The sequence below is a fragment of the Juglans regia genome, chromosome 15 (assembly GCF_001411555.2).
Source record: "Juglans regia cultivar Chandler chromosome 15, Walnut 2.0, whole genome shotgun sequence".
Classification (NCBI taxonomy): Eukaryota; Viridiplantae; Streptophyta; class Magnoliopsida; order Fagales; family Juglandaceae; genus Juglans; species Juglans regia.
Window position 1 is genome coordinate 12,021,407 of NC_049915.1, and position 26,607 is coordinate 12,048,013.

The 26,607-nt window shown below is 37.3% G+C and overlaps 1 protein-coding gene across 1 annotated transcript; it reads left to right on the top strand.

Moving 5' to 3' along the window:
- On the top strand, window positions 1-26,368 carry LOC109012219 (ribonuclease 2). Its single transcript, XM_018993752.2, has 9 exons — window positions 1-298; window positions 2,168-2,196; window positions 2,561-2,634; window positions 9,578-9,679; window positions 9,793-9,796; window positions 10,597-10,688; window positions 22,273-22,434; window positions 22,839-22,938; window positions 26,112-26,368. Exons 1-9 carry the CDS (start codon window positions 84-86, stop codon window positions 26,165-26,167), a joined length of 834 nt encoding a protein of 277 aa, XP_018849297.1. The 5' UTR covers window positions 1-83; the 3' UTR covers window positions 26,168-26,368.
- The last annotated feature ends 239 nt before the right edge of the window (window positions 26,369-26,607 follow it).

A 26,607-nucleotide genomic window follows, 5' to 3' on the forward strand; every position in this document is an offset into this window, starting at 1 on the left:
AAGTAAAAAATTCGTCTCGGATCCGTATCTTCTGCAAGTCCGAAAATAAACGGTGAATTGGAGGGATTGCGTGTGCGCGAAGAATGGCTGCGTCTCTCTGTGCCCAACCTCTTGTCCTCCTCTCTCTACAATTCGCTGCTGCTGCTGCAATGATTGCGGCGGTGATGGGATCAAATTCGATGCCTGTGAATATGAATGAACAGAGGGAGTTCGATTACTTCGCGCTGGCACTGCAATGGCCTGGCACCGTCTGTCGCCGCACCCGCCATTGCTGTTCCTCCAATGCCTGCTGCCGACGGTATATTTAACTCCCTTCTTTTTCTACTCTTTTTATTTTTATTATTCTGTTTTCTTTTCCTTTTGAATTTTAATGGCCTATAAATAAACTTTTTCTTTCAAGGAATTTTTTAATGACCACTTACAAAAAAAAAAAAGGATTTTTTTAATGACCAAAGAAGGGTGTAGCTTTAAGTGTTACCTTGAGGGAATTTTCGAAATGACCTTCTGGACATTCCTCTCGGTAATCCTTATGCTGCGCTGAAGGGTTGCTCAGACTTCTTCTCAGAATTATATTCTTGATGAATTTTCTGAATACGCATCAGTGTTGTTGTTGTTGTTATTCCCTTCCCATTAAGATGCCTTGCTGAATGAATTTCTTTTTTTGCTAAGTAAACTATGGCAAGTGGAAAAATGTAGGAACCCTTTGCTCACACTTCCTCTACACATATTCTGTCTACGTTCATATTCATATAGTCGTTGCATTAGTTTTATTCTTATTTTTCGTTACCTGTGTAGGTCTTTCTTTTCCCCACTTATGTTATGGGGTCCAAATTCAGTTGGTGTAAAACATGACAGAACCTCAATATTGGAATGGGCACCACTCTTTAATGATCTTCTGTTGCCTTTTTATGTTGTCATTAACTTTCTTCACCAAATTGTTAGAAGCTTTTGAAGAAGAATAGCTTTCAGCCCCGTTGTCCAGATGAGAAATAACTATACTAACATCTGTTAAATACTCAATGTTTATGGTCTTGAGAGTGCATTTGGTTGACAGAAATGTCATAAGCATTGAGCAGCTCCTTCCATGAGAATTACATGTTTCATGCATGATGGTTGAAGTTGTTTTTGGGTTTTAATGTTTTTACGTTCTTGATACTTTTTTTTTTTTTATAGGTATAAGTGTGATACCCCATATGATATGGATAAGGGTGGGTGGTGTATGAGATCCCATATTGCTTGGGAATGAGAAGTTCTTACTCTTTATAAGGTTTTAATGGAGCTCTAATTGTATCATTGACTAGTCATTTTGGAGTATAGACCATGTGGTTTGGGCATTCCATTGAGGCATTATAAATGGTATCAGAGCTATCCCAACCAGAAATGTGGGACTTGAGCCATGTCACCTACAATGGACAGGCCCGATGAAGATGTCGAGAATTTAAGGGGGGTAGATTGTAATACCCCATATGATATGGATAAGGGTGGTGGTGTATGAAATCTCATATTGCTTGGGAAGAAGAAGTTCCTGCTCTTTATAAGGTTCCAATGAGGCTCCAATTGTATCATTGATTGGTCCTTTTGGAGTATAGGCCATGTGGTTTGGCCTTCCATTGGGGCGTTACAATAAGAGACTTTATTCCAAGTAAAGAGGCATACCAAGTACACAGGGAGACATGAGAATACACCTAAATACAAGCTAAAGAAAAGTAAAATTAAAAATCATTACAAATATTCACGTCCTTCAGTAGATTGTTCACCCAAAAATTTAAAGTGCTGAAGAAAAAATCCCAAAATTCCCCCATTGTGCATTCACAATCTTTGAAGCACCTCCCGTTTTTGATGCTGTAGTCAATTGATGACATTTTAGCAGCTCACTGTTTGATGATGACACACAGTGAATAAAGTGGAGTCTTATTTTATCTGCCTAAAAGAAGGGGACAGAAACTAAAATAGGGAAGATATTGACATTTTAAAAGTGTGGCATTCTTGATTATTCCCACTTGTGCACTTAACCTTTTTTCCAACTTTTGTGCTTTTTAATGTTTGCTATGAGATTAATTTTGTTTTCTGTGGCATGTGAATCTTGTTCTTATGCATTACAGCTTACACGTTGAAACCTTGGAATTGAAACTTACATCTTTGTTTTGTATTTCCTATTTTTTTCCAGCTCGAATGCTCCAACAGAATTTACAATACGTAAGTATGAGTTATGGATATGTTGTCTTTTAGTATTGCAAATCTGAGCCACATATATCAGTATTCTATTTACATTGTAGGTCAATGGTTGGTTGGTGCCAAAAAGTACTGTTTTCACAACATGTTTTCTGTTCATGAAATTTCAGTCTTTTAGTAGCGTGGTTTTGGAAACTATTTTTTTGTTGGAGAAATTTCATAAGAGTAGTCCTTCTAGCAAGCGTCGCACCAATATTTTTCTTTGGGAATTATACCATGTTTTAGCCCTTTTAAACTAATTTGTACTTATATATCGAGCTTGTGTACATGAATCTCTTGAAGGAATTGTGAGAAATATGTTGATTTATTTTTTATACGTGTGCAACAGATGGATTGTGGCCCGACTATAATGATGGAACCTGGCCTGCCTGTTGCACCAGATCCAGTTTTGATGAAAGGAAGGTAAATTATGTTTTCTTTTGTTTGCAACTCCTTTATGCAGTCTATTTTAATCTGACATGCATGCTGGTTGAGCTATTTCAATATATTTTTTGATAAGTTTATTCAAGATTCTTAGATAGCTCATAGAGGAGGATGTCATTTGGTAGGTGCATATGGTCATAGTGCGCAATATATGTCCAGTAGTCAATTAGTTTGCTGACTTATGAATCTAGATATGCATGTTTTTTGTGCAATATAGCTAGTTGACACTGTCCAGTTGTAAGCACTTTGACTTTGTCCCCTGGATAGTCCAAGGAATTAAGTGGCTGTGTATACAGAACTTAATTGGAGATCTATTCATCAATAACTTTGAGGTTAGGTTTTTTTATAGGAGTTTATGAAAGAAAAATAAGGAGACAAAAAAATACACGGGTTGTGTACTATATTACCCGTAAGAAAACAAATTACAAGTGTAGAGAATCCAAAAAATAAGAATAGGATAGCTATTATCTGTAGACATAAAATGAAAAGGTGATCTTTAAAATAGAAGCATTAGGGCCCATTTGGATACTAAGAATATTTTAGAATATCTGTGAATAATAGTGAAGTAGTTTGTGAATAGTGATGAAACAGTATAAGAATAGTAGTGAAATAGTAAAGAATAATATTGAAATAGTTTGAGAATATCTGAGAATAATTGTGTTCAAATGTTCCCAAACATAGCCGGTTGCGTTTGAATGTTGAGCTGAGTTGAGCTGAGCTCTTTATGAATAGTAGTGAATTAAGTAGTGGAGGGAGTTATGTGAGGCTCATCTAAATTGAGTTTAAAGTTGTTTGGATGTTAAGATGAGTTTAATACTTATGGAAAATTGAAAAATGTTGTGCGTCCCATGTATAAAGATGTTTTAAGTTGAAAAAAGTTGCGGATCCCACGTGTAAGAAAGTTTTGAGTTGGGATGAGTTCAGTAATTTGAGAGTTGAGTGTATGGATGTTAAACTCAACTTAAAGTTGGACTGAACTCAGTTGAGCTCAGCTGAGTTTGGCAACCAAACGCAGCCTTAGTCTTCTTTCTATAGGGAACTCAATCCCATTGAACATCTGAATTTTCTCACACCATGAAGTCCACTTTATTTGTTTGATAATTAAAAGATTTTATTCATAATGGAAAAGTTAGGCACAACCCAAGTACGCAAGAAGTATATACCAAAAGAAACACCTAATTAAGAGGAAGAAATATATACAAGGAAATTATGAAAACTGAGCCCATTGAAGTCAATAGCTTTAGCCCATAGGAATAACGTATTAAAAAAGAATAATCTAATCTAATCAGAATTGGTACTCATTGCACCAAAATAAAGTTGCAATGAGTACCAATTCTGATTACTTTCTAGATGAAACTAGGTTCATGATGATCCCATGAAGCTCTATGTGACGCCCCCAATCTCAGCTTGGAATGTAACGGAGACTTAGAGCGTTAGGTCATACAACACAAGGTTTTATACCCCTGTACATGACGGTTAATATGCAATGCATCCTAGAAATGCAGCTAGCCATATGCAATAATTTAAGTAGAAAGTAAGGGTGAAAATGAACTTATGCCAGAATAACTAAAATCATCCCAATAATATTGATTAAACCTTAAGTTCAAATCATCAGGTAGCTTAATTTTAGTACAAAATACTAAGTTTCCAAAAAATCTAAACTAACTGCTTCATGCGCTCTATGGCACGAAGGGTCAGGCCTAGAAATATCAAAATAAGATCAAGTCTCCTGTTGACGTTTGATTCCTATTCAATCCTCTTGATCCACTGGTTCATTGGGTCCATCTGCATATACAACTTCTATCATTTTATTATTTTGAATAAAATGATAGTGGGTCCACAAAAGGTGAGATTTACTCGAAATCTCAGTAAGTTAGGCAACCAACGTGCACAAAGAGAGACTATGCATGAAGAATGATAAACATGAAATGCATGCAATGCATGCAATGCAGAAAAATTGTATTTATCTCCCATTTAGATTTCTCAAGAAAATAGATTTTTTAATATAATTTTTATTTTAGGAATTGAAAAAATTGAATTATTTTTTGTTTGAAAGTTTGAGATAGTTGTAATGATTAGTTTGAAAATGTTTGTGTTTGAGTAATGTTTGGGAAGGAAATGAGGTGAGATGAGATGAAATGAGATATATTTCCAAACATCCCCGTATTGTACGGTCGTACTATAAGTCCCTAATGAGACATTCTACAAGAGCGTTCCCATGGAAGAACATTTGGAAGACTAAGGTCAGTCTAAAAGCTTCATATTTTGTATGGACAGTTTCACAAGGGAAGATTCTCACCTTAGAAAATATAAGGAAATGCCGGCTCATTGTTATGCTTTGTGTTTGTAAAAATAGGGCTTGAATAGAAAACGAGAGAAAGATGGTGATTATTCTTTTCCATCAACATTCTATTATATGGTATCAAATGGTTGGCATATAAGTAAAAGATAACAATTAGTTTTCTAATCATTTAGTGCCACATTAGGAGATGATGATTAAAAAGTTGATGAATAACACTTTTCTTATTACAAAATCTCCTCCCATATACTTTTCTTATAAGTAATAAAATTTCATTGAAAAGGTCAAAAGGTGCAATCCAAGTACAACAAGATGTGTACAATAAGGTCTTGAGCTCCTGCCTTATACTTTCCTTATTTGAGATATATTCTACATAACGATACTTTCCATAACAGTGTGCAAATCTAATCTTACTTGAACTTAGTCTCGTTTGGTTACGCAGATGAGATGATATAAGAATTTTGTGAATAGTAGTGAGATATATGAGTTAAGATCATATGAGTTGGTTTGTAAAAATGTGTGTGTTTGGATAGTGAAATGAGATGAGATGGTTTTAACCTTTTGGGGATTTGATAAAGTGGTGGGTCCCACCAATGATTGAAAAATGTTTTTAATTATTGGGTAATAGTTATGAATATATTAAAAATAAAGTAATATCTATTATTAATTTACAAACCCATAAACATATTTAAATCCCAAAATTTATTTTTTGTACTTTGCCGAAATTTATAGTATTCAATATTCCCAAAAATATCAATTTCTTTGTTAAAATATATTATTCAAATTATCACCTATTTATTATTCTATATATTAGGAAACTTGAAATATTTATTGTAATTATATATTAGAATAAAATTGATTATTGTGAAAAGACGTCGGCATGTAGAGGTATGTGAAAAGAGAATGGGGATCAAGAAGGGAAGGGAAGGGAAGGGCGTGAAGGAGGAGAAAAATAATAGGGGGAAGGGAAGGCATGAAGGAGAGTAGGGTGGGGCTGTCAGAAGGCTCAGCTTTAACTCTTCTCTAAATGGTTACATCAATGTACAATGTACAAATACGCATAGATGAGTTAAAACTTATTAAGTGGGCATTTGGATACACAGACCACTTCAGCCATACAAACCAGATGAGATGGTTTGTGTTTGGTTTGTGTATCCAAACCAGGCATTAGTCTTCCGAAAGTTAATAGTTCTCTAAAACATGGTTTTTAAGTCATCAATTACATCTTTTTGAAACTCTTCCTATTGACAACCTTTGACTTAAGTTGCATAGGAAGGATTAATACAAAATCCATCCTCCTTTCATATGGTTTTGAGGTCTCTCCTTTTAGGTCTTTGTGGCAGTAAACGCCAAGTGGCTTTTCCTAGGTTAATAGGTAAACCTAAAAGTCTCTTAACAGATCTGGTGTTGAACCAAAGAGATGGTCACTGAAACCTTGAACATATTTCTACTGTATAGATGTATATTGCTGAAAAACTAGTAGGGTGTCTCTGAAGTTTGCTTTTCTGCAATTTCTACAAGTGTGAGTCTGGGGTTGACTGTGGTGACGTAGAAAATTCTGAATATGTGGTTTTCTACAGTACTTGTATCTTCATCTTAGCTCTTCAAAGATGCATGGAACATTGTTTTATGCTACCACAAGAATACTCAATCAACGTAAAATTATGCTTAGGTTCTAAATATGTTGATTATGCTCATTGTTTTTCATTGAAATTCTTTTTCTTTGGCTGGGCACTAATGTTTTGTATGCTAATATTCGATATTCGATATTCGATATCAAATTTTCTTCATCTTTCTTATAATACTTAGGTATATCTTCTGTATGCTCATTGGATGTCACCGTTTTTTGAGATTGAATAAATTATATCTATTCATAAAAAAAATGTTGATTATGCTAAGTTCTATTTTGTGGACAAGTTAAAAAATCTTTGTTTTCTACAACTTCCAGCTCTGTTTTTTGTTTTAGATTTGGAGGTTTTAAGCAAAATGGTAACAACAATGGAGAATGGGTGGTGTTTTGGTAGGGTTTTATGTCTTCTTGAGGGAAATGAATGAGCATATTATATCTCATCTCTTGTCTGGGGATGATACTTTAATTTTCGGCGATGCAAACCTTAATCATCTAAGGTACTTGCATTGTTTGTTCTTGTGTTTTGAGGCAGTTTCAGTTTTGGAGATCAATTTGGCTAAATCAAATTTGCTCCCCATTGGTCCAGTGGATAATGAGAACCACCTGGCTAACATTCTTGGGTTTTTTGTTTCTTCTTCACCCTTGAAATATTTAGATCTTCCTTTGGGAGCCTCTTTTAAGACAAATTCTACATAGATGGTATTTTAGAGAAGGAGTGTAGATTAGTTGGATGGAAGCAAATGTATTTGTGTATGTTAGGAAGGACTCCCTTGATTAAGAGTACATTTTTAATTCCGGCTACATACTTTATGTCTCTTTCTCTTTCCCATTGGTATTGCTAATTGTTTTGAAAATCTTCAAGACTTCCTATGGAGAGTAGTGGATGAGGAGTTTCATTATCTAGTAAAATAGCTAAAATTGTGTTCACCAGTCACCAAGGGTGGTTCAAGGTTTGAAACTTACCAGAAAAACATTGTGTGCCTTTTGTAAGTGGTTATGGCGATATTCTTTGAAAGAGATTTTTTGGAAGTTGTGATGTGACATATGGTTGTGAATGGGGGAGTTGGTGTTTTGGTGAAGTTAATGGGACATATGGGGTAAACCTTTGGAAAATTATTCTGTGGGGCTAGAGTAGTTCACCTGTTGTATGAGATTTAGGGCTGGTTTAGTTACACAAAACCAAATTATCTCATCTCATCTCATATAATCATTACAACTTTTCCAAACTCTCACACAAAATATAATAAACAATTCAACTTTTTCAAATACAAAACAAAAATAATATTAAAAAATTAGATTATAATAATATTTTATTCAACTTTCAACAAAACATCTCATCTCATCTGAACTGCGTAACCAAACGAGGCCTTAAGATTAGTGAAGGTTCAAAGACTAGGTTCTATTATGATGTGTGATGCAGAGATCATACACTTAAGGGAGTTTATCAAGAGTTTTAAGCATAGTTGGACGTGAGGAAGTCTCGGTGGATATCATGTACAATTCTAAAATGACCCGTCACGGAGCAGCCTACTGGTCAAAGGGAAGGTTTGGGATGAGCTTTAGATAAGATATCATCGGCTTGATTTCGCTAACTGGTGGGGTTGTGTATTCTTTATTATCTAGGGCTGGGACCTGAAGGGCCTTGCCTTCATGAGTTTTGATGCCATCAAAAGAATAAAAAACAATTCTACAACGATTCTCATCAGTTGAATGCTGGTTTACTCTAGCAACACATGGTTGAGTGGTGGATAGTTTTTCTCCTTTCTATGTTCAGTTGTATCCCATTTTTCTTAGGTGAGATGATGAAGATTGACTTTGTTGGGCGTTTTCTAAGCTAGGGGTGTTTGAAGTAAGGCCATTCTATAATGTTATTGCCAATATAGATTCTCCTTGCCTTGAATAATATTTGGCAGACAAAAGTTCTTTTGAATGTGTTTTTTTTCTTGTATGGACAAAAGATCTTGGCATTAGACAATCAAAGAAAACGACACATTATTGCTATTGGTTGGTGTTATTTTTTTTTTTACTTATAAAAAAAAATTTGTGTAAAAGTGTGGGGGATCAGATGATCATTTCTACTACATCGTGAGGTAGCATGTGCCCTATGGTACTCTATTTTTGATTTGTATGGACTAACTTTGGGTTTTGACTAAAAGTGTGGTGGAACTCTTGGCTAGCCGGAAAGGCCAGTTTCGTTGTTCTCAAAGTGAAGCATTAAGGAAAATGATCTCGTCACATGTAATGTGGTCTATTTGGAGTCAAAGAAGTAATTGGAATTTTGTGGATTGTGAGACACTGGCAAACCTCTGATTTTATGCTCTACCAAAAAGATAACACATGTCCAAGAAAAGATGATTGCTTCAATATATTTTGCTCAACAATGTAATTCAATAAGGTCTCCTAAAATGTTTTAAACACAATGTTTAAAGTTGGTATTGTGTTTGATATTTATCTATATTAAACATCAACGATCAATAAAAAGGGATTACACGTGTCGTACCTAATGATAGTATACTTTCAGATGTACTAGTCCCTGTGGGATGATTTGTTTTGGCAGAATTGTGTTAGCTTGGGTTATGCTGGGGAGGGTGGTCGATCTTCTCGCCAGGAGAAGTCTTCATGGTATCCCACAAATTGCAGCAACATGGAAGATGGTTCCCAGATGCCTTTTATGGTGCATCTGGAGGGAAAGAAATGATTGGGACTTCAAAGACAAGGGACATTCATTAGTGGAACTCAAAAGATTCTGTTTCAACATGCTTTTTTTTTTTTTTTCTCTCTCTTGTATACACCTGTGTATTTGGCTACGTTTATTGATATTATTAAAATTTTACTTACCAAAAAAGAAATTTCCTAGTTAACTGTACCCCCTCAACCTTGGCTCATGTATGTTAATTTTCAGGTTGTGCAGTAAATTGTCTACTATCTTAACCATTATTTCTTTAAATTTAAGATTCTTTACTCAGAATATGTTCACATGTGATGATTTGTAGATCTCAACATTGCGTGACGGTTTAGACAGCTATTGGCCATCTCTAAGTTGTGGTTCTTCATCAACCTGCCACGGTGGAAAAGGACTATTTTGGGCACATGAGGTGCTCATAATTTTTTGGCTTTGTTTTTCCCTAAATCTTCTACTACGATGACACAAACTAACAATTCTTCATTTGTGTTCTTGGATGGCTGAATCGGTGATATACAATGACAGTGGGGTAACGATCTTCCACCTTTGTTCAGTTACATGATATGATATGTAATGTTGATTGTCTACTTTCTCTTGGATTTGTATAGGAGGGAGGGGATGATGGCATTTGTGCCATGCATGTGGCATATGTGCAATAGTCTTGATGAACACCAAAGTGTTTTAAATCCTACCATTTTTTTATTCCCCAGGAATTTATTGAAATATTGATTCTCAAAAGGGTTGACATTTTTCTGTCCTTTTAGCTTCTCTCTGGCTGTTAAGGCAGACATAAAATTTTACGTTTGAGTAAATCCCTTACCGCAAAAAAGACAGCTGAGGTGTGGGAAAGTATATTATTTACATGTTAATTTGTAGTGATAAATGCTATGCTGTTTTATGAATTTATGTTTTGTTCAAAAAGCTTGCCAATCCAGATTTGATACTCTTATCATCAGGACAAAGGAACAAACATTTTTTATTGAACATGTTTGCTCATTTTGACAGCGTTATCATATACAACGCATTTTATGTTAACAAGATGATTGCAACTTGTTTTGAGGATAATACAAGACTATATATACTTATATGTGTGTGTGTATAATATATTTGTTCAGAGTAATGTTGGTCAAAAGAAATTCACTTCGTTAAGATCATTAAGCTATTAAGATGTTTTTGCATACCCAGTTATTATGGTGAGATCTACCTAACTTGTAAGTGTGATGGTTTATCTATTTAATGAAGCCGATCAAATATTTTCTCTATATGTTGTTGATGTCATCTTGCTCTCTTTTCCTTTTTTTTCTTTTCCTTTTCTTTTTCTTTTTGCAGAGAAGCATGGAACTTGCTCCCATCCTGTAATTCAAGATGAATACAGTTATTTTTTAACTGTTCTCAACCTCTATTTAAAATATAATGTCACGGTAAGTTTCTGTAAACTGTTTCTTTATACATCAACTTAAATCCTTAATGCTTTTTCAGTCTAAGCCGTGAACTCGTTAGGGAAGTATAGTTTTGACACCATGTGATTCCTTGAGTATCAAAATTGCTTGATTGCATATATTTGCATCAGAAAATGATTTATACATTCCTAGGGTATGCAAGCCGGCACACTCCTTATGAAAAAAGTCGGTAAAGCTGGGACTCACATGAAAAAACTCACTTTTTAATGGTGGGCCTACTTTTCTTAAAGGGACTACATGAGGCTTGCACACCCAAGGCTTGTACACCCACATTATTCTTTTGCATCTTGTAGTGCACCTAAGAGTTGTTATATACGTTGGTTGATTTATTCAGTTGGTAACAATTATATTAATTATCAGAACCTACATGGGCCTTGAAGTAAATGAGGACACTAATAGTTATCCGTCTTATTAGTGTCATTGATTTGGGATGGTGTGATTGAGAAAATAGAGAGGAGGTTGGCTAGTTGGAAAAGAATTTGTCTAAAGGGGGAAGAATTACTCTGATTAAGAGTACGTTATCTAACCTTCCAACGTATTTCCTTTACCTGTTGGGGTGGCTTGTAGAATTGAGAGAATCTTCCGTAATTTTTTGTGGGGTGGTAGGATTAATTTCTGGCAAGATGTGTGGTTGAGAGACACGGCCTTGAAGGATGCTTATCCTATGATTTTTAGAATTGCATGGGAAAAGGAAGCTATGGTGGCAGATTTGCGGGTTATTAATCAAGGTTCACAGGAGTGGAACATCAGCCTTACTCGAGATGCACGTGACTGGGAAGTGACGGTGCTGATGGAATTTCTGAATATGCTGTACAACATCCCTATTGCTGTCACAACGGAAGATATGATGGAATGGCGACATTCTAGAAAAGGGAAATTCTTGGTATGCTCTTTTTATGACTCTATTACTATGCATCAAAGGCACAATTTTCCTTGGAAGAATATATGGAGGACTAAAGCACCTACAAAGGCTGCATTTTTTGTCTGGACGGCAGCTCTAGGGAAGATCATGACCATTGAGAATCTTAGAAGACGTGGCCTTATTATTACGGACTGGTGCTGTTTGTGCAGAAATAGTGGTGAATCGGTAGACCATTTACTACTACACTGTGAGTTTGCCTAAGATATTTGGACTTATTTTCTCAGTAGAATGGGTATAGCATGGGTGATGCCGGGTAGGGTGGTTGATTTGTTAGCAAGCTGGAGAGGGATCACAGGGACACTACAGATTGCAGCTGTGTGGAAGATGGTTCCTATATGTATTTTCTGGTGTATTTGGAATGAAAGAAACGAGAGACTCTTTGAGGACCATGAACGTTCCTTGGAAGAGTTTAGGAGTTTTTTCTGGAGGACTTTGTTTTTGTGGGCCATTGCTCTTGATTGGAATGGTCGCAGCTTCCATGATTTCCTTGTAACTGTTCCTAGTGCTTAAATAGGTGTAATCACATGTATACTTCTAGTGTACCTGGGCTATGCCTACTTTTATTAATGAAATAACTTATTACTTATAAAAAAAAAATATTTTTTGTGGGGTGGTCTTTGGTGATGATAGAAAGTTCCATTTAGTAAATTGGGATAAGTTTACTCACCGGCTGCTTGTGGAGATTTGGGGATTTGTAATTTAAGGCTTTTCAATAAATCCCTTCTGGAGATATCAATTAGAGAGGGAGGCGTTATGGAGAAACATTATCGATGCTAAATATGGGAGGGCTTGGGGGAGTTGGTGCTCTAACGAGGTTAGTAGTGTGTATGGTGTGGGCTTGTGAAAGTATATCCGGAATGGCTGGGGGGAATTCCTTTATCATGTTTCATTTAAGGTGGAGAGGATTTGTTTTTGGCATGATCTTTGGTGTGGGGACTTGGCGCTTAAGAATGCCTTTCCTTCTCTTTTTAGGATTGCTAAGTACAAAGAAGTCACCGTGGCTGATTCTGTATTTTTTCCTAACAATTTCCCTCAATGGAATGTGAGTTTCATTAGAAACTTGCATGATTGGGAAGTGCCCACTGTTTCAGCTTTCTTCAGTAGGCTTTATGATATGAAAATTGTGCAGGGAGGGGAAGACAGACTGGTGTGGCAACAAGCTGGATATTCCATTTTTACTTTCAGCTCTTATTATAAATCGCTGACTTGTCATTGTGTCAATCAATCCCTTGGAAGAATATTTGGAGATCAAAGTTGCCTTTTTCTGTTGGTTGGTGTCTCTTGGGAAGATTTTGACTACAAATAATTTGAGAAAGCGTGGTATAATCTGTCTTGACTGGTGTTACTTGTGTAAGAGAGATGGTGAATCAGTTGACAATTTGTTTTTGCATTGTGAGGTGGCTAAGACATTTTGGGACGAGATTTTCAGCAGATCGGGTATTGCTTGGGTGATGCCCAAGAGGGTGGTGGATCTCTTGGCTTACTGGAAAGGTTTTATGGGTTCCCATAGCATTGCTGCTATTTGGAAGATGATTCCTTTATGCTTGATGTGGTCCCTGGCCCGCTTGCTCATCCTAGTCGAAGACTCAGGTTGTGTTTGGTTGTTGAACCAAATTCAACTCATCTCAAACCAATCATTGATAGGACCCACTATTTTTTCAACTTCCTATAAAAAAGTTAAACTCATCTCAATGGGACCCATAAAATATTACTATTCACAATTCAATTCAACTTATCTCAACGTCCAAACGTAGCCTCAATAGGAAGCATACCATATCATAAACGTAACAAACATAAGGTTTTTCTAAAAATAAGCATAATATTGATATAAAATCTGAAACATTCACACTTATGCTCATGGCATGCATGACTTGTAAAACTTGATTTCCATTTTCTTATCTTAATTGGCCAACACAGATTAACCCTGTGTACAAGATTGTGAATTGGTCCCACTGCCTGTGGCCACAAGGGTAACCGCTAAACATATCATAAATATTTGTGGTGGACCACGCTTAGGTCCGTGACTTGCAATCCACCCATAATTTGCATTAGTACCATGTATCTCTATGGCCATCTTATATCCAGTACATGAAAAAATTCACTTTTTAATGATGGGTCCTCCAAATTGGCCAAAGCTGTGAAATACTTGGACTGTCATTTTGATGACTTGCTTGCAAGTAACAAGGGTTTACCTCCTGCATGATTTCCTCTAGCTATCCTTCTTTCACACCTATGTTATCCAGTACCTTTTAGATTTGATTTCCTATTTAGGTTCCGGGTGCTCTATTGGGATTAGAGTGTTGGCAAGGCCTAGACCTTTATTGAGTTGTTTGTTTAAGGGAATCCTACGTTCCCTTCGGCATCAACATACCCAGGAATGTGATGCCTTGGAATATAGATTTCTGGAAATGTGACCATGCTTGCAAATGAATAGGAATCTGATATGATTCCTAGAAATATGATATTCTCATATTTGACTTATTTCTAGGCATCCTATAGGAATTATTTATCTTTCCCAAAAATATCCTTATGTTTTTACTTCAAATGTATAACATTGTTTAGTACAAAACATTTAAAAGTTTAATAAGATTTATAGAAAATAAAAACTATATACAAACTATGGTTTTTCTTTCATTCTTGAAATATAAAACTGTATATCTCATTTGAAATATTTATTTATTTTTTATTTAGTACCAATTAAAACATGTTTGTTTATGTTTTTCTATGGAATAAAATAATTTCTCACTTTTATAGATAGATTTTCTAAATGGTCACAATGCCATAAAAAGTAGCATTAAAAACACTGTAACAACATTCAACATAAAGAAGAAACTTTATTCTAAACCAATGGTGACAGCCAACAAATTAAAAAATAAAAAATAAATACTAGTATAAACCGATATTTATTTGTAATATATGGCGTAGATAAAGAACGACAAGAAAAATATACATAAACAACCCTAACTTTATTATATAAGCATAATTTATGTAATTAAAAAAACTGTCAATGATAAGTTTGTCAATTTAAAATAAAAAGACATGGCATAGTTATTTCAAATTCGAGAATATGTGGTTGAAAACTGAAGGTTTTGTGGAAAGGGTCAGGTAATGGTGATCCTTCTATCTAATCCATGGCACCCCAAGTTTTGTTTTTGTAGGTAAGCTAAAAGCTTTAAAAATAGATCTCAAGATATGGAATGCACAAGTTTTTGGAGATGTAAGCGATTGGAAAAAGTCTTTATTGGAGGAATTACATGAGGCAGAGAGGGCAGAGGGTTGGGCACAATCTATGGAGGAACTCTCTCGGAAGACAGAATTAGTTTCAAAACTTAAGAGTTGCCTTGTTGTAGGAGATTTCATGGCACCAAAAATCTCGTGCATTATGGTTGAAACGATATCGAAGCACGGAAGTTTTTCCATAGAGTGGCCAATTCGCATAGGAGGACTAACAACATTGAGATGTTAAACATTGATAATGCTCTGTCAACAAAGCTTGTAGTGATTCAGGAGCACGTTTCTGGGTTTTTTGAACAATTACTTGTGGAGAAGGTAGTGTGGCGGCCAAAACTTGATGGACTAGCATTTGAGAACATTGAGCAGCAAAGTGTTGTCTGGCTAGAGAGGCCTTTCGATGAGACAGAGGTTTATGAAGTGGTGAGAAAGATGGTCAAAGACAAAGCACCTGGTCCAAACGATTTCTCTATGGGATTCTTCCAATCCTACTGGGAAGTGATGAAGGATAATTTGATGAAGGTTTTCCAGAAATTTTTTTCATTTGGTAAGTTCGAGAAAAGTCTCAATGCCACTTTTATTGTGCTTATTCCCAAGACGGTTGGGGCTTTGAAAGTTAAAGATTTTCGTCCTATTAGTCTTGTGAATTGGGTGTATAAGATTATCTCTAAGGTCATAGCAAACCGCTTGGGGGAGGTCTAGGGGAGGTCTAGGGGAGGATTATTTCAAGATCCCAAAACACCTTTCTAACGGGAAGACAAGTATTGGATCTAGTACTAATCGGCAATGAATGTTTAAATAGCAGATAAATCTGGAGAATCGGGTGTTTTATGCAAGTTGGATATGGAGTAGGCTTACGATCATGTTAACTAGGACTTCCTACTAGACTTGCTTGGGAGGTGTGGATTTTGGGAGAGATGGTGCTCATAGATTAGATATTGCATCTCGACTATGAGGTTCTTGGTTTTGGTGAATGGCAATTTAGTTGGTTTATTTTCTAGTTCATGTAGTCTCAGATAGGGTGATCCATTTTCCTTGTTTGATCTCTTTGTCATTGCTATGGAGACACTTAGTAGAATGATGTCTGCTATGATTGACAATGGCTTTATGGCTGGATGTTCGAGTGGTGACACCAATTAGGGCACTCATAAGATTTCTCATTTGTTGTTTGTAGTTAGCACTTTGATATTTTGTAAGGCAAACCAAAATCAGATGCGTTCCTTAAGGGCACTCCTACTTTGCTTTGAAGTTGTGTCTGGATTGAAGGTGAATCTATCCAAGTTGGAGTTGGTTCCAGGTAGCATGTTTGTAATCACCAGCGGTTTGCCAACATTCTTGGATTCAAGGTCTCCTCATTTCCCATGAAATACCTTGGCCCTTCTTTGGGGACATCTTTCAAGGCTAAATCTATATGGGATGAAATAATAGAGAAGATTAAACTTAGATTAGCAGGTTGGAAGATATTGCATTTGTCATAAGGTGGTAGAACCACCCTAATCAAGAGCATGTTGTCCAATTTGCCCACTCATTTCTTATCTTTGTTCCCAATTCTGGCTAGTGTAGCGATCCGAATAGAGAAACTCTAGCGGGATTTTCTTTGGAGTGGGTTGGGGGACGAGCTTAAGTTCTACCTGGTCAAGTGGGATAATGTTTGCTCTCCAGTTTATACTAATGGGTTGGGAATTAGAAACTTGAGGGTATTCAATTAGGCTCTTCTTGGGAAATGGTTGTAGCGGTATAACATGGAGAGGGACGCTTTAAGGAAGTTGGATTTTTAGTACGAGTGTATGTGGGCCAGGGGCGGGAGGCGGGGGGGAGGGTGGAGTATAGGGAGGTACAAGGGGTGTGTGGAATGGGAGTTTGGAAGCACATACGAAGAGGTTGGGGGGGTGTTTGCTCGACACACTAGAATCGTGATGGGTGATGGATCTAGAATAAAATTCTGGTATGATTTATGGTGTGGAGATTGTGCCCGTAAGGACACATTCCCTACAATTTTCAGGATTGCATGTGAACAAGAAGCATTAGTGGCTGATCTCATGGAGATGTCCAGTGGCTCAATCCAATGGAACGTGAACTTTATGAGGGCGGCCCATGATTGGGAAGTTGACAGCTTTGCTGATTTTTTCAGAATGTTGGACGTCATGAGATTGAGAACTCAGGGACTGATAAGTTGTGGCGGATACCCGCTAGTAAAGGCCTTTTTTTTGTCCGCTCCTTTTATAGACCCTTCATCAATCCGCAGCATAATAGCTTTCCATGGAAAAGTATTTGGAGAAATAAGGTGCCTCTTAAGGCGAACTTTTTCGCTTGGACAGCTTCTCTAGGCAAGAGACTATGGATACTTACGGAAATGCCGGGTGATTGTTGTGGACTGGTGTTGTATGTGTAGGAAGAATGGTGAGATTGTGGATCTTCTACGGTATTGTGAGGTCGCTAGATTGCTTAGGGATGATGTTTCTAGAAGATTGGAGTTAGTCTGGGTTATGCCTGCTGTACTGGTTGAGCTCCTAGCTAGTTGGAAGAATTTGGGCGGAATTCCATAAATTACAACTGTGTGGAAGATGGTTCCTATATGTATTCTTTGGTGCCTCTGGAAAGAACGGAATGATTGGATTTTTGAAGATAAGGAGTGAACACTGAAGGAGATTAGATTGTTCTTTGTTAAAACTTTGTTCCTAAAGGCGAATGTTGTAGATTGTAATGGCCTAGATTTTCATGAGTTTCTTGTTTCTATCTCGTCCTCTTAACTAGGTGTAAACTCTTGTATACCCCGTGTACTTGGTTATGCCTATTCTTATTAATTTAATATGCTACTTATAAAAAAAAATAAAAATGCATTTCTAGGGTAATAAGAATGTGGATTCCCACCTCCTTGCAAGGGAATCCACATTCTCATCAAAGGGGGTTTAGGAGTGAATCTAGATTCTATGGGCATCTGGATTTACTTAATTGCCTCCAAACATGCTAATCTTGTAGAATTCCTAGGAATCCTAAAAGACTACTTCCATCCAAATGCTCCAGTGTCAAACTAGCAAGGCAGTCTCTTGTTTGGTTGCCTGTAGGTGATACCTTTGTAGTTGTGTTTTCCTTAGGGTTATCTAAATTCAACAGAAGTCAACCTGAATTACCATTTTGAGCCAAACCGAGTCGACAAGTGTTCGTGTATAATTTTTCGGGTTTGCTGGTGGAAGGTGTTATTGTAGTTCTAATTTATGTTCGGCATCACATTGGTTGTTTGCTAGGTTGAAATTTGCTTCATATTGATTCCAAGGACCTTCGATTATAAACTTGACTAGTCATTTAGGAGTATAAGTGCAAATGTGACTAGGGCTTTCCTTGGTTCATTATAAATGGAATCAGAGCCGACCTAGTAACACCATGTAGCATCCTACTGTGTTTTCATTGGGTTGTTATAGAATACCTCTAGTAAAACATCTACATGAGTTAAGGCCTCAATGCATCAATATTAATGCCTTCAACGGCCATTATGTATATTCCTCCCATGCATTGAGAGGTCTTAATGTGTAACGACCCAAGGAAGACCTAAGCGGCATATGGGCACATACTCGAAAGAAGGTTACAATTGGAGCTTCTTTAAATCATTACAAAGGGCTTGAACTTCTATGTCCCAAGCAATTTGGGATTCCATTTAGCACCTTCCTATACACAATCTAGGTATTACAAATGGTATTAGTGATATACGCAATTTGCAGTTGGGGATGGATCCAGAATTAAATTCTGGAATGACCTTTGGTACGAAGACCAAATTCTTAAGGAAGCCTACCCAACTTTATACGGCATTGCACGACGACAAGAGGCTACAGTCGCAGAACTCATGGATCTAAGGCTCTGCTCAATGGAATACCATTTTCATTAGAGTTGCGCAAGATTGGGAAATTGACATATTTGCATATTTCTTCCATCTTGTGTATAACTATAGAGTGAATGGAGGAGCTGATATGATGATGTGGTCACCGTCCAAGAAGGGAAGATTTACTGTCCGATTGTACTATAAGTCCCTAATGAAACATGCTACAAGAGCATTCCCATGGAAGAACATTTGGAAGACTAAGGCCCCTCTAAAAACTTCTTTTTTGTATGGACAGCTTCACTAGGGAAGATTCTCACCTTAGATAATATAAGGAAACGATGATTCATTGTGTTAGATTGGTGTTATATGTGCAAGAAAAGTGGGGAGTCTGTGGATCACCTATTATTGCATTATGACGTGGCCATGAGTTTGTGGAATGATATCTTTGCTAGAGAGGGGCTCCTTTGGGTGATGTCAAGAAGGGTTGTTGAATTTTTGGCCAGCTGACAAGGCCTCCGTGGTAATTCTCAAATTGCAGCTATGTGGAAGATGATTCTAATCTGTCTATGGTGGTGCATCTGGATGGAGAGGAATGGTCGCAGCTTTGAGGATCGTGAACAGACCATGGACAAGCTTAGAACTTTTTTCCTTCGAACTTTATTCCATTGGTCGATTGTAATAGACTTTAATGACATGAATGTACATGACTTCCTTGTATCTTTAGACACTCATGCTTAGGTGTTGCTCTTGTATATGTCCCGTATACTTGGCTTCATCTTTCTTTAATAAAATTCTTATTTACCGATAAAAAAAAAAAAAAAAAAAACAAATGGTATCAGCTCTGATACCATTTGTAATGACCCGAGGAAGGCCCAAGACACATTTGGGCCCATACTCCTAAAGGACTAGTACCTATTACGATGAAAATCCTTGGAATCATTATAAAGGGCTTGAACTTATGTATCTAAAGTATTGTGGGATCCATTATTCCATGCATTGATTTTTTTCTTTAGATGAACTAGGCCCAAAAAAATAAAAAGAAAAGAAACAAGACATTCTTGACCAACTCTTCATACCTTCCAGTTCTCTCCTTGCTGCTGCTCACAAAACAGGTCTCCATGGTTTCCACAACTCCAGATCACACATATAGCGATAGTCTGACCTTTTTAGTCAACTTCCTTCCAATCCCGTGGATTGGAGGTCTGCTTGGCTTGGAACCACCCATGAATGGATTGGAAGTTGGAAATGGTATCTTTTTACTTGGTTGGAATAGAAGTGCATCCTTGCTTTAGTTAGGACTTTGGCATTGGTTAGTTCCGCAGCCTAGCAATTGTTAATTGAATGTTGGATAGATGATGTTTCCTCTCACCCTTTAAATGCAGGCGTACCTTGCTGGACAAACATTTAGAATGATATAGTTTTACTACTCAAGGCATATATGGCTCTGGTAGCCCTTGTATCATTTCACATCTCCTTTTCGCAGATGACACTTTGATTATCTATGAAGCGGATAGGAGTAGGTCCAAACTTTACGTGCATTATTACTTTGTTTTGAGGCAGTGTCAGGGCTTAAGGTGAACCTTGGCAAGTCTGAGATGGTTCCGGTGGGTGTTGTTCCTAATATACGCAGACTAGCAAGTCTTCTGGATTGAAGAGTGTCCTCTTTCCCAATGAAATATTTGGGCATTCCTTTAGGTGCAACTTTTAAGAGTAGAGCAATATGGGATGGGGTGGTAGAGAAGATAGAGAAAATGTTGGCTGGATGGAAAATGGTGTATTTATCGAAAGGGGGTCATCTCACTCTTATCAAGAGCACCCTCACTAACCTTCCCACTTATTTTTTATCTCTATTTCCTATGCCTGCAGGGGTGGTGAATAGGATTGAGAAACTTTTTAAGACTTTTTTATGGGGAGGCATAGGGGAGGAGAAGAAATTTCATTTGGTATTGGAAGACAGTATGTGCTCCAGTTGTGTATGGGGGGTTGGGTGTTTGTAATTTGAGAACTTTTAATAAAGCGTTATTAGGGAAATGGCTTTGGTGATATCATTTGGAAAGAGGATCTTTGTGGAAGGAAACTATAGATGCTAGATATGGTGTTGTTTGGGGTGGTTGGTGTTCCAAAGAAGTGAGGGGGGCATGGAGTGGGGCTATGGAAGTTTATAAGGAAGGGGTGGACAAGCTTTGTAAATCATATTCGCTTTGTTGCAGGTGAGGGCAACCGAATCAGTTTTTGGCAGGACGTGTGGTGTAGAGATCATGCATTGGAAAGGGTGTTTCCGACTTTATATTGTATTGCAGTTAATAAGGAGGTTTCAGTGGCGGATGTGCGGTTATTGGTTCATGGTTCGCTTCAGTGGAATATTCTGTTTAATAGGGATATTCATGATTGAGAATTATCTATGGTTTCAGATTTTTTCAGTTTGCTACACTCCTTAGAGACTACTATGGCACAACATGATAGCTTGAAATGGAGGTTTCAGGATCACAAGAAATGCACAGTAAATGAGTATTATAAACTCTTGATTACACAAGATCACACCCCATTCCCTTGGAAGAACATTTGGAGGTCTCGTGTGCCCTCTAAAGTTGCTTTCTTTGTTTGGAATGCCGCCCTTGGGAAGATCTTGACCACAGACAACTTGAGGAAGAGAGGATGTGTAGTGTTCGATTGGTGTTACATGTGTAAAAAGAATGAAGAATCGGTAGATCATCTTTTACCACATTTTGATTTAGCGAGGGGGTTGTGGGATGAGATTTTTCGAAGGGTTGGTGTGGCTTGGGTAATGCCTATGAGGGTGGTGGATTTGATGGGTTGTTGGAGAAAATTGCAGGGCAGTCATCAAGTGGCAGCAGTTTGGAGAATGATTCAGTTGTGTATTATGTGGTGTATTTGGACGAAAGGAATGTGTGCTGTTTTGAAGACAAGGAACGAACAATGGTGGAGCTGAAGAATTTTTTTCTACATACTTTATTGCTTTGGTTTTCAGCTATTGTATTAAATGGGGATGATATTCATGAATTCTTATCCTTAGTTCATCACTCTTAGAATGTATTTAGGTGTTCTATTGTATACTTTCTATGTACTTGGTACTTGCCTATTTCATTCACATCAATAAAGTTTATCTCTTACTTATCAGAAAAAGAATATATATATATATATATATATATTGGAAAAAATAAATTTAGTTTTGTGCAGATTCTTTCAAAAGGCTTGTTAAAGGAGCGTGGATCTAACAAAGGATAATATCACAAATTTTTAATAAGCTGGAGAAATGGTGCAAGCACAGGTTTAGTCTAACTGGATTAAATCCTTCTGACCTTTTACACATGATAGATATTTAATTCATCAAAGGATAGTGATGGGCACCTAATTTTAGGTCTTGGCTCAACTAAAGGCATAATCACCTTGATGTTGCCAATATATCATGGCTCTCCCCACTGTTGCTGAATTACTAACCAATATGTTCTCCAAATTTTCTTTCTGATTCCATGACATGGTATCTATAACTTGTTCTTTTTAGGTTCTCCCCTGTTAGAAGTTATGCTCATTTGTTACTTGTATTTTCTTGCACTCAGCAAGTTCTTAACGAAGCTGGATACTTTCCTTCTAATACGGAAAAATATCCCCTTGGAGGAATTGTTTCTGCAATTGAGAATGCTTTCCACGCAACTCCATTATTGGTGTGCTCAAAAGACTCTGTGGAGGAACTTCGTTTATGCTTCTATAAAGATTTCGAGGTTAGCTTTTTAATGCTATTAAAATTAGATCTGGTGTTGAACTGAACTAGACCAAGGAAGATTCAATCTGGTCTTTGCGTGTCAGATGCCAACAGTCATGGCCCACCCAACTTGATTTATACCGTCTTTGACTCTCGCAGCTATGCATTAGATTGATTGAATTTGGCTACCAAGTGTACCTTCCATTGTTAAAATTAATCAACTCTGTACATGCTAAGAAAGCAACAGCCTGGATGCTTGTTTTTTTTTTTTCTTCTAATGGGTGCTCTCAGATAACTCAAGATCTATAATGGTTCAAGTGTTTCCAGCTGAAATACCATCCTCTATGTCTAAAAAACTTTTGATTTGATGTCATATTTGTTTAGAAGATTTTGTATGTTGTGAAAACTTTGATGTTTTTACAGCCACGGGATTGTGCACTTGGATCTATCATTCAAAATGGCATGATCTCTTCAAAAAGTTCTTGTCCCCGTTATGTTAAGCTGCCAGCATATGTTCCACCAGGTAAGAAAGAAGATCCTTTTCTTTACTTTCGTTTCTTGAAATGAAAAGTAAAAATAAAAACATGTAGCACGAGTATAGTGTTAACTATTCATTGATCTATGAGTTCCCATTATTAATAATCTGCAACTAGGATCTTTTGAATCTTACTTATCCTTCTCGTATGCATGCCCTTGCAATATGCACCTTGAGATGTAGAGTTTATACATTGCCCTTCTATCTTCGAAGGCTGTTGTTTTTTACTTGTAGATTTGTTGCTGAAAAGGAAATAAAATTATGGGAAATATCCAACTTGCATCCAATGTATGTTAAGACCTGGTTTTTATATTTAGCATTTCCCTTGCTGTAATTTTTTTTAGATTGTACAGTTGGGGCTGAATAGTGTTGTCAGTTGTTCCATTACTTATAAAACAGCAATAACAAAGTCTACGTGATTGATTAAGCAAGGAATGGGATAGATATTTGTTCATAATAAAATCTGTCTTGGTTTTCGTCGTCTGTGTAGTCCTTCTGTGCCGTCTATTGTCGTCGTCTGTCCCTGTCTCCGGCGTCCGTCTCTGTCTTTGTCTCTCCGTCGTTTGCCGCTGTCGCCGAAACTAGATCTGTCTCTGTCTCCCTACATAAATGCCGCCACCCTCCCCACTCTAGAACAGCGTTTGACCCCTCACCGCGGGCATAGATAAGGTCAATGGGCCCTAGTGACTCCGCCGAGGGCCATCCGGTGTTAACCCCCTCTCCAGCGACCAGGTTTTTTCGCAAAAACCGACCTGGATGAAGCTTTGTTCTTTTACTTTAAGAAGATGAAGTTGGAGCAGTAGGGAGCAATGGACACAGAGGGATTTGACGATGACGACACGTGATGTGGACTCATCTCAGTTGGAAGGCGAGAGGTGGTTGAAAGTGGAATAAAAAACTTTTGTTTTTCGAGAGGGAAAAAATAATTTTTGTATTTTTTAATGTAGCAAAAGGATGGCTAAGTTCATGTGTCTAGGGGGGATGACAGCTTCGTGGGTGGCTAAGGGGATTGAGGATTGTTTAGAACTTATTAGTCATGAAGGTTTCTTCAGAGAGTTAAGGATGGGTAATGGAGTTTTTATCATTCAATATCATGTTAACGCAAGGGGCAACTTTCTACAACTCTCAGAATTCTGGAATGGAAGGAGGAAAGGATTTTTGGTGATTCCGAAGGGCGCTAATGGCATTGGATGGAAAGGCTTTCTGCAGTCCATTCGAAGTGTTACTGGGGAGTTTGGAAAAACAGTGGGAAGGCCGTCCTCAATCAAAGGTGCTTCATACGCTGCAGTGTTGAGGTCATTGGTGGGTAATCCGGTCGAGAACAGCTTAGCGGCAGAAGGAAAGAGTAAGGCACTTGTAGAAGACAAAGGCCGTCAGGTGACATTGGGAGAGGTGGAGGGGGTCTTGTGGGATGTCAAAGCTCAATTGAAGGGAGTTATGGAGTATGTGAGAGATCTGATGATTAAAGTGGATAAGGGGCTGGACTTAATCATGGGTTTTGGCGGTGGGCCAAGCATGGATGAGAGAGGGCAGGGGGTAGATCTTTCGGGTTTGAAGGCCACAAGTGTGCCGGAAAAGGGCGTTTCAACGCCGTCACAGATTGTGTCGTTGGACGCTGGCATCTTTATCCATGCCAGTGTCACTATGTCTCCTGAGGGAGCTGTAGGACCTCAATTACCATATGCAAATGAGATTGGTACTTCTGTTCAGGGTTCATCCTTAGTTGAAGACGGGGGACCCTCCAGGGTCTCAAATATTTTGGTAGAAACTGTCAAACCTCTTTTAGAAGATGCAAATGGGGTTACAAAAGGTAGTGCTTCCCCTTCCTATGTTACAAAGGGAACAGTAGGGCCTGACAAAGCAACACGACAAGGATCGTTGGGGGCTGGTGCAAAGTCAAGAAATGTTGGTGGAGGAGAGGAACCTGTAATGGTGGCAAAAACAATGGACACTAGCGGTTTGTCGTTGGTGCCTCGTGGGGGAAAGTTTGGAATCAGGCGTGCAGTTGGGTACGGTGGTTGGAGATAATGTCGTTCCATTGGTTTCTATCCCTCCGTTAAACGATATAGTGGATTCACCATTAGATTGGGTTCTGAATAAAATTAACGGACTTCAGCAAATCCTGGGGCTTTCATATGGAGAACAGGGAGAATATGAAGATCAATTCAAAGCTCTACTCACTACAATTGAGGCGAGTCACGCACTTGAAACCAAATCACATTTTAAGAAAAGTAGTGAGTTAAAGCGTCTTCTATGTACAATTAACTACGATGCTAAGAGAGGTAGCTCAAGTCAAGGGAAGAATAAATGGAGGGCATTGTGAAGACGATCTCGTTGTGGGATGTTCTCGTTGTGGGATGTTCGGGTAGAGGATTAGTTTTATGGAAACAAGGGGTTGGGGTTGGGGAGATGTGTCCAATTCGGGCTTGGTGTATTTTGGGTAGGTTTCATGGGATTTTTGGGTCATTAGGGGCTCTCTTGTATGGGCTAGGTGTTTTCTTGTATACGTCCAGTGTACTTGGTTACTCCTATTGATTTATATATATGATATTTTTACTTGTAAAAAAAAAAAAATCTGGGTTCTCATGTTTTTGCAACTCCTTAAAAGTTTCAATGGTCTAGCACTTTGTATGATATCAAATCTTGGACATGCATTGCATGTGATGTTTTACTATGTCCGTATTGTGTTGTAAAGGGGAAGGGAGAAAGATCTTTCTTTCGCTCTTTTTGTTACGTTATCATGTTCATTTTTTTATTTTTTATTTTTTGTGTTAAGTCAGTTCATCAAGGCAACCTATGAATCTAGATTTCCACAATGTGAATCAGAATGTTAATATTCTTTCAAGATGACATCAACAAATTTATACAAACAGATACTATAATGAATTAACATTACATTGATATATCATAATATATAAACTACTTATAGACAGGGGACCTTTGTCTATTTAAAATATATATATATAAACTACTTATAAAAAAAAAATCATAATATATAAACCTTTTTCACTACACCTTGAGGTTTGGTGCTATAAATTTGTGCCTGAGAATTGCTGTTATTATTTAGGTTCTCTTCCGATCATAGTAGTTTTTATATGAAGAGTAGCCTTGTAATTGATAGAGATTGACACAAGTATTGCCATTTTTTTATTAATTTGTAGGAGTTGGCCATGTTGAAGCTGCCCTTTCATGGATTTCTGATAATGGAATTGCTTAAGATCTTGGCAGCAAGTATGTGTTGTAAAATACTTTATTTTACTCTGTACCCGATTATCAGAAATAAACATCAGCATAAACGTATCTATACTGTGTAAGTGAAGGCCATAAAATTCAAATGTAAATTGCTACCATTATAGATATTTAATGTATCTATAAAGCATGATAAATGATCTGAATAGCCCTCCATTTACTCTGAAAATAAGCATTATTTATCAGTCTTGTCACATAATTCTTAAAGAGAACTGCTACAGATACAAAAAGATTGTACAAAATATATTTACAAATTGACGTGATTTCATGAAATCCATTAGGTTTACTTTATAATAAAAGTAATTTTATAATCTGACATATCACATTAAGTCACATCAATTTATGAGTTGATTTTTGTATAATTCTTTTATGGTTAAAGTATTTTCTATTCTTAAAACATTGTGGGGG